The sequence below is a fragment of the Rhea americana genome, unplaced genomic scaffold (genome assembly GCF_003343005.1).
Source record: "Rhea americana isolate MKP2758 unplaced genomic scaffold, rheAme1 scaffold_21, whole genome shotgun sequence".
NCBI lineage: Eukaryota > Metazoa > Chordata > Aves > Rheiformes > Rheidae > Rhea > Rhea americana.
In genome coordinates, this window is record NW_028186258.1 from 2,252,826 (window position 1) to 2,265,094 (window position 12,269).

At 64.7% G+C, this 12,269-nt stretch overlaps 1 protein-coding gene across 1 annotated transcript in view; it reads left to right on the forward strand.

Annotated features, from left to right (window-relative positions):
* Nucleotides 1-2,749: 2,749 nt before the first annotated feature.
* GRIN2C (glutamate ionotropic receptor NMDA type subunit 2C) overlaps nucleotides 2,750-12,269 on the forward strand; it is a 13,034-nt gene continuing 3,514 nt past the window's right edge. Inside the window, exons 1-12 of the mRNA XM_085304833.1 lie at nucleotides 2,750-3,157; nucleotides 4,620-5,212; nucleotides 5,572-5,686; nucleotides 6,438-6,649; nucleotides 7,171-7,339; nucleotides 8,133-8,286; nucleotides 8,932-9,057; nucleotides 9,139-9,368; nucleotides 9,649-9,809; nucleotides 10,053-10,240; nucleotides 10,818-11,050; nucleotides 11,601-12,257. Of these exons, the coding sequence (XP_085160959.1) occupies nucleotides 2,750-3,157; nucleotides 4,620-5,212; nucleotides 5,572-5,686; nucleotides 6,438-6,649; nucleotides 7,171-7,339; nucleotides 8,133-8,286; nucleotides 8,932-9,057; nucleotides 9,139-9,368; nucleotides 9,649-9,809; nucleotides 10,053-10,240; nucleotides 10,818-11,050; nucleotides 11,601-12,257 (3,246 nt within the window). The remainder of the gene's footprint in view (nucleotides 3,158-4,619; nucleotides 5,213-5,571; nucleotides 5,687-6,437; nucleotides 6,650-7,170; nucleotides 7,340-8,132; nucleotides 8,287-8,931; nucleotides 9,058-9,138; nucleotides 9,369-9,648; nucleotides 9,810-10,052; nucleotides 10,241-10,817; nucleotides 11,051-11,600; nucleotides 12,258-12,269) is intronic.

Below are 12,269 nucleotides of genomic sequence, written 5' to 3' on the forward strand. Positions count from 1 at the left end.
TTTTAGGGCTTTAATTTAAGGGGATCTCGTTCTGTCTTTTTTTTTGGGGGGGGGGGAGAAAGAGGAGAGCAAAAGGAGAGGAGGCATCCCGCCGCCCCGCCGTCCCCCCGCCGCCTTGCGTAACCCAGCAGGCGGCAGGACGCTTTGGTGTTTATTTGGGGTTAATCCATATTCGACCTTCCTAAGCCGCGTTTGGGTGGGCGCGAGCGCCCGGGCCGGCGGCTGGGGCTTCGCAGCGGCGCGGTGGGTGCCCCGCAACTGTTGCTGCCGCAGGTGCCGGCGAGGAAGAGGAGGGCTGCGGGGTGATGCTGGCTGGTGGCAGATGAAGGTTGAAAGGAGACGGCGCTCGCCAGAGGGGCCTGGGGGCTGCCAGCGCTTTCCCCTGCGGATTCCCCCCGCGTGGGGACAGGGACAGCAGGAAGGGGCTGGCGAGGACCTGGCACTTTGGGGAGATTTTTGCTGCTTTCCTGCCTTTTGGGGGGCTCTGCCGAGGCGTCCTTGCGCTGCGGGGGTGTCGCTCATCCGGGCAATGACGAACCCTCGCGCAAACCCGTGCCCTCCCTGGTCTCCCTGGCACGGCTCCTCTTGCACTTCCCTGGAGGTTCGGGTTCATTTTGTCCTTTAAATCCCTCAGCAGCACCGTCCCTCTCGCCTCCCCGCGCGCCCTGTGTTCTCTGTGGCTTCAGGCTTGGAGGGTTTTTGAGATAAGATTTCCCTTTCCCGGAGAGGTGTTTTGCATTTCAGGACTTCATTTCTTCCGTCCCTAAGGTCGAAATATCTGCATGATCTCTCCCCTGCCGGCTGCCTTCCGTCGCCGATCCAGGGAGGGAGGGAGGGGTGGATGGAGGACGAAAAGGAGGTATAAAATTAGGAGCAAACTTTCCCTGTTGCATTAAAATGATATTTTAGGGGGATGCAGGAATGTAAGAGCTTGACTGGTGCCTTTAAAAGCTGGTTTCTCTAAGTGTTTATTTGCCAGGTGAAACTGTGTTTAGGAAAAGGTTTTTACCTGCTTAAAAATATCCCAAAGCAACAAAAAAATGGGTGCAACAGGGCAGCTCCATGCCGGCCCTCCGGTCCCCAGGGAGGCGGCCGGGGCGGAGGCACGGCGGAGCCCCGGCTCCCGGCCGGGATGCGCTCGGCAGCCGCCCGGCCCCGGCGAGGCCCTGCTCCTGCCTCGGCAGCCGTCCCTTCCCGCAGCAGCGCCCAGGGCGCAAAATCCACCTTTTCGATAATTTTCCCAGAAAGTGCTTCTGCGGTGCTTGCTTAAAGGGGTTGGAAAATGGGGATTAAAAACTCCAGAGGGATTTTATTTATTCTTTTTTCTAGCCCCAGAACATGGGCCAGCTTGCCCTAGCCCCCGCTAGACTGGCTGGCCAAGGGGCAGCGGTGGCCCCTTGCCGAGCCGTGGCCGAGCCGGCGGGGGGAAGCGCCAGGCTCCGGCTTGGCCTCCGTGCAGCATCCCGGCGGGCGCCCGGGCCGGGCGCAGACCCTGCACGTTGCCTACAGCTGCCCGGGGCCCTGTGCAGCTTTGCCGCAGCCCGGCTGGTGCGGGAACGTGGGGAACGGCTTTCGTGGCTATTTTTCCTCTTCTGTCTCCGTCATCTTTCTGCAGTTTGCTTTTCCTCTCCCCTCCCTCCAAAGTCGCGTTTTCCCGGGCCCAGTCGCTCTTGAGCTCGCTCCCGTTTAAGAGACAAGGGCTGTGGGTCGCGCCGGCTCCGTCGGAGGCTCTTGTTGCACTTTGCATCCCGAGCCTGGCCGCGTCCCTCCGCTCTCCCTATTTCCACCCTTCCTGCGATCTTCATTCCCTTCCGGAGCCCCGGGGCAGGGGCTGCTCTGGGGCGAGGGGAGCAGCGTGTCCGTCCGTCTGTCCATCGGTGCAGCGCTGCCCGGGGCACGTGCCGGCGGCCTCGCCGGGAGGGCGCTCGCTTCGTTTTGGGCAGTGCGGCGTTCCCCTTCCTCTCGCCTCCGGTAGCTGATGCCGGATTCCCGATGAATTATTTATCACGGGACTAAAAATACTTGGAAATTCGCAGCGAGGAGCGAGCGGCTCGACCCGCCCCGGTGCCGTGCCGTAGCGTGGGACGCTGCCAGCATGACTCACCGGCCACCCTCTCCGGCCAAGGAGCGCCGGCGGCTGCGCGCTCGCTCCGGCGCTCGCTCCGGCGGCCCGCGGCAGCACCCCTGCCCGGCCTCTCCGGAGGCGAGAGCCCAGCCCCGGGCGCTGGGCGCCTCGAACGTGCACCGTGCACGGCCGGCTCGCGGAGGAGGGTCCCCGGCTGTTGGAGACGTGGCTACGGGCCAGCGTGAACGGGCCACCGGCCCCGGCAAGCCAAAAATGAGTTATTCCTCGAACGAAGCTCCAGCGAGAGCCGTGCCTGGGCCGGCCACGTTTTATATGTAGCGTTGTCACCCTGGGTGCTCAGTCCGGGAGTCAGTGGAACCAAAGGCGGCTCGTCAGCCTGCAACGTATACGTATATATACATATATATATCGCGATGGGAAGGGAAGGCAGGGAGCACTCCGGCTGAGCGCGCGGCGCTGGCTGGGGCTCGGGGGAAGCACCGGGGCTACGGAGCCGCCCCAACCTCCTCCCCAGGAGCATCTCCCCACACCGGCCCCGGGGCGCCTCTCCTTCCTGCGGATGCTCCCGGGGAGCTCCGGCTGCCAAGGGTTAATGGGTTTTGGCGCCGGGGGCCACGGGTGTGATGGGCTCTGTGCCGTCCTCGCAGGGACGCGGCGGCGGACATGGGCAGAGCGCCGGCGCACACCCTGCTACTGTCGATGGTGCTGGGCTGCTCGGCCGTCTTCACCGACATCCTGCTGCCCGGCCCCGAGGAGCCCGTGGTCAACGTGGCCGTGGTGTTCGGGGGCACGTCCTACCCGCTGCACATCCGCTCCCGCCTCAGTCCCCAGAGCTTCCTGGACATGCCCCTGGAGATCCAGCCCATCACGGTCGTGGTGAACAACACCAACCCCAGCACCCTGCTCACCCAGATCTGCAACATCCTCGCCAGCCACAAGATCCACGGCATCGTCTTCGAGGACAACGTGGGGACGGAGGCCGTGGCCCAGATCCTGGACTTCATCTCCTCCCAGATGCAGGTCCCCGTCATCAGCATCAGCGGAGGCTCTGCTGTGGTCCTCACTCCGAAGGTGAGACTTCTCCCTGGTGGCTCCTGCCAGGGGGATGGAGGGAATGGGGCTTATCAGAGCCTTTTAAGGGGAGCAGAGTTGGACATCAGGGTCACTGCTGGTTTGTGCCATGGGGGCCCATTGCAGGGGACCTCAAGAAGTGACCTTCCCTGGTCCCTTCCGGCCCATCTCCCATACCCTCGCACAGACCAGGGCAGCCGCATCCCTGGCCTGCCCCGCTGCTCTAGGGGGTGGCAGCATCCCCGGTGTCGGGAGATGTGGAACCGGGGCTGCAGCAGGGCACCGAGCAGGCTCGGCGGGCCATCGCCGATGGGCTTCCCTCCGGCCGGGTTTCTCTCGTATCTCCTCCTCCTGTGGCTCTGCGCAGCTTTGGTGCCCGCAGGGGTCCTGCTCCTGCCGGCCTTCCCTGGCACCAGCGGCAGCCTGCTGCTTGGGGAGTTTGCATTTTGGCAAGGCAGCTTGCAAATACTGATACCGGCCCGTCGCCTCCACTGTCTGGATGTTTTTGGTTTTAATATTTTGGTTTCCCGGAGCTTTTGGGGGCTCTAGCCCCCGGATCTCACCTCTGCAGGTTATTCCTCCCCCCTGATCGGGGAGGCTGGACAGGGACCGGCTGCCTGCCCTGCAGGGGCAGCCAGCCCTGCCCCAGCAAGTGCCCCCAGGCGCCCCAGCCTGCCCGGGGCCGCGGGTGGGTGTCAGCGGGCGCAGTGGGCTCAGGTGTGGCCCCACGGGGCTGTAAGAGAGCCGTGACTTTGCTGCGGACTGGATATTTTTCTATAGCCTGCTCCAAGGCGGGTGTTTCCAGGGGCAGTGAGGGGACCCGTTCGAAGGCCTGCCCTCCTCTTCCTCAGCCACGTTGCAGATCCCCCTTCTCCTGCGATGAATCCCTTGGGGATTCACCCACTCCAGGCAGACCAACGCCCCGACAGCAGAAACACTTGGCTGGCGATGGAGGCCGTCAGCACGGCAGAACGCTGCTGCCTTTTCATGACCTTCTGCAAATGCCGTTCACTGAATCATTTAAGACGGAATCAGATCAATTAAGATTTGCTAATGAGAGGCCAGATGGCTGGGGAGGTGGGGTGGGAGGGAAGGCGCAGTCAAGGGGCTCCGGGAGCAGGTCGCGGTCCAGAGGCTGGAATGGGATTTATCTGCCCAGCAGAGTATTTGCCCCCCTCTTCGTGCTCGTGATTTAAGGGGAAATTATTGGTGTGCTTTGGAAAGCACTGGATGAATTTTTGGTCAAAGAGAGAAGTAATCCTAGAAACAGGGGAGAGAAGAGGCTGCAGAGGGTGAGGATGCATCGGTCCCATTTTTGGTGACTCCAGGCGTTGGGCCTCACCAGCTCTCAGCCCCCTGAGCTCCTCTTCGGGGTGAATTCAAGGTTTGCAGGCGAGAAGCCCCAGCCACAGGACCTGGGTGCCAACCTTCTCCTCCCCACTGGGCTTATCTTCTCCTGCAGGAGCCCGGATCAGCTTTCCTTCAGCTGGGTGTCTCCATTGAGCAGCAAATTCAGGTGATCTTCAAGGTCTTGGAGGAATACGACTGGGGCTCCTTTGCCGTCATCACCAGCCTGTACCCCGGCTACAACATCTTCCTGGACGTCATCCGCTCCTTCACGGATGCCAGCTACTTCGGCTGGGAGCTTCAGGACGTGCTGACCTTCGAGATGAGCCAGGAGCAGAGCAACTCACGGACGCAGCGTCTCCTGCGGCAGCTCGATGCCCAGGTGCTCCTCGTCTACTGCTCGCGCCAGGAGGCCGAGTACCTCTTTGAGATGGCAGAGCAGGCTGGCCTGGTGGGGCCGGGCTACGTGTGGATCGTTCCCAGCCTGACGGTGGGCAACACGGAACGGCTGCCCACCTCCTTCCCCGTGGGCCTCATCAGCGTGGTGACGGAGAGCTGGAAGTTGAGCCTGCGCCAGAAGGTGCGGGACGGTGTGGCCATCATCGCCATGGGGGCGGCCAGCTTCTTCCGGGCCCACGGCTACCTCCCGGATGTGGGACGCGACTGCCGGGCACCTGCCAGCACCACCACCAACAGCAGCTTCTACCGGTGAGCCTTGGGGAGCAAAGCCTCCACGTGGGATGGTGGGGCGCCCTAGAGCATCGTTGCTGCAAGCGTCCTCGCTTTGCAGTGGATGAAGTGAGGAGGAGCAGGGAGGAGGAGGAGGAGGGAGCCGGTGGCAGAGCCACGGCACTAGCTGGGAGCAGGACGGCGCCAGGCTGCTTGCGGCTGACCCTGGTGCCGCTGGGGTTTTTCCTTTCTTTGGTTGCTCCCACCCACGTGTCTCACCATGTCCAACTCCGGGAGCGGTGGCCATGAGGCCCCAGTCGGCAGCAAGGGAGGATGGAGATGTGCCACGGGGTCGACGGGGGCCGCTCAGGCTCACGGCACTGCTGTCGCCCCGGCAGGCACCTCCTCAACGTGACCTGGGAGCACAGGGACTTCTCCTTCAACGAGGGCGGCTACCTGGTGCGGCCCACCATGGTGGTCATCTCGCTCAACCAGCACCGGCTCTGGGAGATGGTAGGGACCTGCGGGGGACCCGCTGGGCTGGGCTGCGGGAGGCTGCGCCCCTGCCCCGGGACAGGCTGCACCCTGCACAGCCGAGGGCGGCTTCGGTGTTGCCTCTGCCGACGCGGGGCGGCGCGGACACCCCCAGCCCCGGCGCGCGGAGCAGCCCGCGGCAGTCTCCTACCGCAGCTTCGTGGTGGAGCTGCCCGGCCCCGCTCCAGCCGGCGCCCGGCGCACGCTCGCGGCCGGGAAGGGCGCCCGGTGGGCTCTTGCCTCGTGGTCAAAACCGCGTGGGCGGCCTGCGGGGTGCCTGGGCGGCGGGGCTGCACGCCTCCCTTTCCTTTTTCCCCCTCAAATTGGTGGCTGCGAAGTTCCAAAAGATTTCAAACCGCGAACGGCCGCCTTCGGGGAAGAGCGAGCCTCCAGACCGGCCGCAAGCCACGCGGAGCTTTTTTTTGCCCCTTGAAAGCATTTCGGTTCCTACTTGGCCATGTTTTTGCTCACGGTGCTGGCACAAACCCCGCTTTTGGGGGCCCGGGTGGGAAACTCCCGCCGCGGTGGCTGGAGCAGAGCGCGAGCGTGCCGGCGGGTCGCGGCGGCGCGGGAAGCCGTGACCGAGGCACGAGCTCCGGCGCGGCGCCGTGCGGCAGAAACGAGCCCTGGGAGACCCGCAGGGCAAAAGGCAGGACGCGGCAGGACTCCCCACGCCGAGCGCCCGCTGCCGCCTCGCCGGGCGGTGACGGGGCTCTCCCCGCCTCGGCAGGTGGGCAAGTGGGAGAAAGGCATCATCCACATGAAGTACCCGGTGTGGCCCCGCTACGGCTCCTTCCTGCAACCCGTGGCCGACAACCGGCACCTGACGGTGGCCACGCTGGAGGAGAGGCCCTTCGTCATCGTGGAGAACACGGACCCCAGCACGGGGGTCTGCGTGCGCAACACCGTGCCCTGCCGCAAGCAGACCAACTCCTCCCGGAGGTGCGGGGGGACGGGGCAGCGCGGGGCCCCCGGGCCGCGCGGCACCGAGCCGTGCAGGCGAAGAGGGACGCGGCGGGTGCAGGCGGACGCTGGCTGGCTGAGCCTGGGCGGAGGTTTTACGGGTTTCTGGCTGTCCTCGTTACGAGAGGCGCCACTGAACTGCGACTCAGGCTGCTCCTTTCTTGCAACCTGGGGCTTCAGCTATGGTGTGGCTTGAAGCCCCCTGCCCAGGGCGATGCTCCAGGAGTTCAGCTCACCACTTCCCCGAGGCTTTGGGGAGCTCGTCAGTGGCTTCTCTTCCTTCCTCATTTGGGGTAAAACACCCTAAACCCATTCACTGTTCAGCAGCAGGGGCAAAGCTCAGCACCTCTGGCCCTGCTCCCTGGGCAGCTGGTACCGTGGAGGCACCAGGGGAAGGGGGGATGGGGCGGCTCAGGGTGCTGTGTAACCCCTGGGGTGCTCAGGGCACCTCCAGGAGGGCCTGGCGACGTCCTAACCCACTTTTCCTGGCGCAGTTTCAGCGGCGATGGCCCCGCAGACCCCTACACCAAGCTGTGCTGCAAGGGCTTCTGCATCGACATCCTGAAGAAGCTGGCCAAGGCCGTCAAGTTCTCCTACGACCTCTACCTGGTGACCAACGGCAAACACGGCAAGATCGTCCGCGGGGTGTGGAACGGGATGATTGGTGAGGTAGGGGTGGGCAGGGCTCGTCCCCCAAATTCCCCCCACCCCCAGGCGTCCCAGGGCGTCATTCTCCAGCCTTGCTTGGGGGCAGGGCCCGGGCTGGGATTTTCCTGTTGAAACGGGTTAAAGTTTCTGCATTTGGACTCTTGTTTGGTTTTGGCTGTCCTCCGCGTAGGGGATAATTCGGCGTGAGGAAGAGCGGAGGTGCAGTTGTAGATCCCAGGGGTTATGCCTGAGGGTTAGCGGGGAGGAACGGGCAGGGTGGTCAGAGCACCGAAAGCTCGTCATCCCCCAGCTGGCCGTGTTGGTCTCCCTGTTAATTTAATAAGCCAATATTTAAAAAAAAAGAAAAAAGTTAAGGTTGCAAAATGAAGCACTCAGGAGGTGAGGAAATGCCTGGAGAAGGTCGTCTGGGTCCCTTAGCCCTGCCTGTTGCGTGCCTGTGTTCCTGCGGGCTTTGCAAGGGCCAGCTCACGGCCCAGTTTCTCCGGGGGATCCCTGCGCGGTCCTTCGGGCACGTCCTCGTCCGCACGGGAGCGCGGGCCGCGCTGGCTCCGGTCCAGCTCAGCGCGGCCGCGGCTGCACCGCGGCAGCCAGCAAAGCACCATTCCTCACTCGAACCTCCAGCGCTGGGATTGCTGCCCGAGGGGCGCAGGGAGGCTCGGGCTGATGCTGCGAGTGCAGGCGGTTCCCAAAGGTGCTGCCCCGGAGGAGGATCACACATCCTGGCGCTCCTGGGTGCCTTCAGCCCGCCTCCTCTTCCTCCGGCGGCCGCTGAGGGTGGGCTGCCCCTTCCCAGGTGTACTACAGGCGAGCGGACATGGCCATCGGGTCGCTCACCATCAACGAGGAGCGCTCCGAGATCGTGGACTTCTCCGTGCCCTTCGTGGAGACGGGCATCAGCGTCATGGTGGCCAGGAGCAACGGCACCGTCTCCCCCTCCGCCTTCCTCGGTGAGCAGAGCGGGCCGGGGGCACGCAGGGTCCCCCCGTGCTCTTGACAAACGTGGGTTAGAAATGCCAGTCGTCGTCATTCGAAAGGAAAGGGCCTGTCGGGGCGCTGCAAGGGCGCGAGCGAGCGCGGGAGCGTTGTGGCGTCCTCCTCCCCGTGCCGTAAGTAATCCTTTTACTACGGAAACCGAGGCTGGGGTCGGCATGGCTTTTCCTCTCCGTTCCTTGCTCGGCGGAGGCAGGCTGGAGGCGCTGGAGGTTTAGAGGGAAGCCGGGGATTTGCCAGCGCTGGAGCCTGCTCGAGGGCTCTGCTCTGGTTGCTGAGCCGCCACCAAATCCCGTGTTTGGGCTGGGGAACTTCCCGGCGCAGGAGGCTGCGGGTGCTGAGAGCTCGAGCGAGGTTTAAACAACAACCGGGCGAAGCGCCCGGCGAGGCGAGGAGGTGGGCCAAGGCCCTGGTAAAATCCGAACGAAAAGTCGGGTGATTTCTTGGGGCGTCCCAGCGAGAGAAAAACAGCAAAACGCCCGCTGAGGCGGAGCAGGGCTTCGCACGGCGCCGCGGCCCCGGCCGGGGCCCTCGGCCTCGCGGTGCCCGCTCCGGGCGGCCGCCGGGGCTCCGCGTCCCAGCGGCTCCCCGCTGCCTTGCAGAGCCCTACAGCCCGGCCGTGTGGGTGATGATGTTCGTCATGTGCCTCACGGTGGTGGCCGTCACCGTCTTCGTCTTCGAGTATTTCAGCCCCGTGGGCTACAACCAGAACCTGAGCAGCGGCAAAAGTGAGCGAGCGGGGCGGCGGGGGGCGCGGGGCCGCCCTGGCCGGGCTGACGGCTCCCCGCTCCCGTCCCTCTCCCCGCCAGGGCCCGGCGGTCCCTCCTTCACCATCGGCAAGTCCGTGTGGCTGCTCTGGGCCCTGGTCTTCAACAACTCGGTGCCCATCGAGAACCCCAAGGGCACCACCAGCAAGATCATGGTGCTCGTCTGGGCCTTCTTCGCCGTCATCTTCCTCGCCAGCTACACSGCCAACCTGGCCGCCTTCATGATCCAGGAGCAGTACATCGACACGGTGTCGGGGCTGAGCGACAGGAAGGTGCGGGGTGCGAGGGACGCGGCGGGCGCTGCTCCAGCGCCGCCGGCCCGCACGTCTTCTCCATCCATGGGGACCAGGGCAGGGCGGTCGGGTGCAGAGCAGGGATCAGCCCAAGGAGCTTCACCCGTGGGCGCAAGCGGGGATGGAGAAGGCAGCGCGGGTGCCGGGCCCTGGCACAACTGCAAATTAGCCTGTTCTCCCTCAGAAAGGCGGTGGGGGTGCGCGCGCCGGCAGGCGAGGGGGCCCCGCGTGACGCCGCCGCCCGGGGCTCCCCCCGCAGTTTCAGCGGCCGCAGGAGCAGTACCCCCCGTTCCGCTTCGGCACCGTGCCCAACGGCAGCACCGAGAGGAACATCCGCAGCAACTACCCCGACATGCACACCCACATGGTGAAGTACAACCAGCGCTCGGTGGAGGACGCGCTCACCAGCCTCAAAATGGGGTACGGCTCCCCCCTCCCCCCCGCCACGGTGTCTCCCCAAGGGGGTGCAGACCCCAGCTCCCCCCCAATATGGGACGGCTCCCCGAGATGGGCACGGCTCCCCCAAATGGGGAGCATCTCCACCGAGTCGGGGAGGCTCCATCCGGCAGCGTGTGGCTCCGTCCGGCTGCCCCGGATGGGCCGCGGCTCCCCGAGACGGGACCCCCGGCCCCCTCCTCACCCTGCCCTCTCCGGGCGCCGCAGGAAGCTGGACGCCTTCATCTACGACGCGGCGGTGCTCAACTACATGGCCGGCAAGGACGAGGGCTGCAAGCTGGTGACCATCGGCAGCGGGAAGGTCTTTGCCACCACGGGCTACGGCATCGCCCTGCAGAAGGACTCGCGCTGGAAGCGGGCCATCGACCTGGCCCTGCTGCAGTTCCTGGGAGACGGTGGGTGGCGCCGAGCCCCACCAGCTCCTCCTTGGCCTCTTCCACCTCCCCAGTGCCCTGGCTGGCAGAGAGAAGCTACCGGTTTCATTTTCAAGTGTCTTTATTTCAGTCTTGTAAAGGACAACATGAGGGTCTTCCAGCCCCTGGAAACCCACCTTTGCACAGCAAATTAGCCCAGGGACAGCAGAGGATGAGGCCTTGCCGTCTGCCCTCCTCGGCGTGGGCCGCTTTGGTCCCTGGCACCCTTGGAGGGGTTCAGACCCTGCTGTCAGCTTGGAGACACCGTACACAAGTTATATGAGGGTCTGGGGGTGGGGGAAGGAGAAGGCAAATCACAGGACAGGGAGTGTATCTAGCTGGCACTTGGGAGGAGGAAGATGGAGGGGAGAAGAGAGAAGGGAGAGGGCCTGGGAGAAGCATGAGTATCTTGCAGGGCGATGGCGAGGGCTGAGCTGATACCAGCTCTGGGGTGGTTTTGTCCTCCTCCAGCGATGGTGACAGGCAGGAGCTGTGCTTGGGGAGATGTGGCTTGGGTGGGAGTTTTTCACCCGCTGCCTCTGTGCATGTGTGGTGCCAGGTGAGACACAGAAGCTGGAGACAGTGTGGCTGTCGGGCATCTGCCAGAATGAGAAGAACGAGGTGATGAGCAGCAAGCTCGACATCGACAACATGGCTGGAGTTTTCTACATGCTGCTGGTGGCCATGGGGCTGAGCCTGCTGGTCTTCGCCTGGGAGCACCTCGTCTATTGGAAGCTGCGGCACTCCGTCCCCAAGTCCCACAAGCTTGACTTCCTCCTGGCCATCAGTAGGGTGAGCGTGCAGCCACCGGGGCTCTTGGGGTGCCCAGGTTTGCTCCTGTCAGGCCGTGGAGGTGGGCACGGCTTTGCTGATGCCCCTCGGACCTGCGTGGGGCTTGCTGGTGGAGATGCTTGTGTTGAAATGCATTATTGGTCAGGGCATCGCTGGGGATGCCCACGAGCAGGCACCGGGAGCAGGCTTTTTCAGTCATGTAAGCAGACTGGTCTGTGGAATGAGATGGGGGCAGTGGGACAGGAGCTGCTCTGTGGTGGAGGTGGGAGCAGGGATGGGGTCTGTGGAGCTGGCGTGCATGGGGTCCCCAGCATGGAGATCAGATAGGATGGAGGATACGGCACACGTGAAGATCTCGGCTTTCCTAATAGCCAGAGATCTTGGCCTGATCCGTGTCATCTGAGGCCAGTTCTTCTCGACCCACCCCAACCAGCCGCTGGCGTGGTGGCATCTGAGAACCGTGCATAGAAGGGCGAGCTGGCTGATGGATGTGGACGTGGAGCTCCAGCTGCTCTGCTGACGGGGCCGGGGGATTCCTCTATCTCTGCAGGGCATTTACAGCTGCTTCAATGGGGTCCAGACCCTGGCGAGCCCCGTGCGGGCGCCCACCCCCGACGTCACAGCCGGCTCAGCCCAAGCCAACGTGCTGAAGATGCTGCAGGCCGCCAAGGACATGGTGTCGACGGCCAGCGTGGGTGGCTCGCTGGAGACCGCCACGCGCACCATTGAGGACTGGAGCAGCCGCAGCGAGCACCTCCAGACCACCTTCTCGCTGAGGACACCCCAGCTCGTGGTGCAGAACAGCACCGGCGCCCACCGGCACCCCGCTGCCGGCCCACCGCAGAGGTTCAGCCGGGTCTACGTGCCCAAGGGTGCTCCTCCGGGCCTGCCCCAGCCCGTCCTGGTGGACTGCAGGCTTCCCGGGGACGAGAAGTGGAGAGGGGCCAACGAGCAGCCCCACGTCCTTCACCCGCTGAGGTTTCGGGGCGGCTGCTCGGGGGACGTATCACTGCCGGGCCCCGCAGCGGGCGCTTTCCCCCACCTCCTGGTGAAGACCATGCCGGAGGGGGACGGCCGAGACGAGACGCCGATGGGCAACCACGTGGGTGCTGCCCTGTCCCCCCTGACGCCGCCCAGGGAGCTTCCCCTGCCGGACATCTACCGGGAGCACAAGCGGGCGCCGGCGCGGGGCGACCGGCTGCAAACCGCCCCGGCGCTC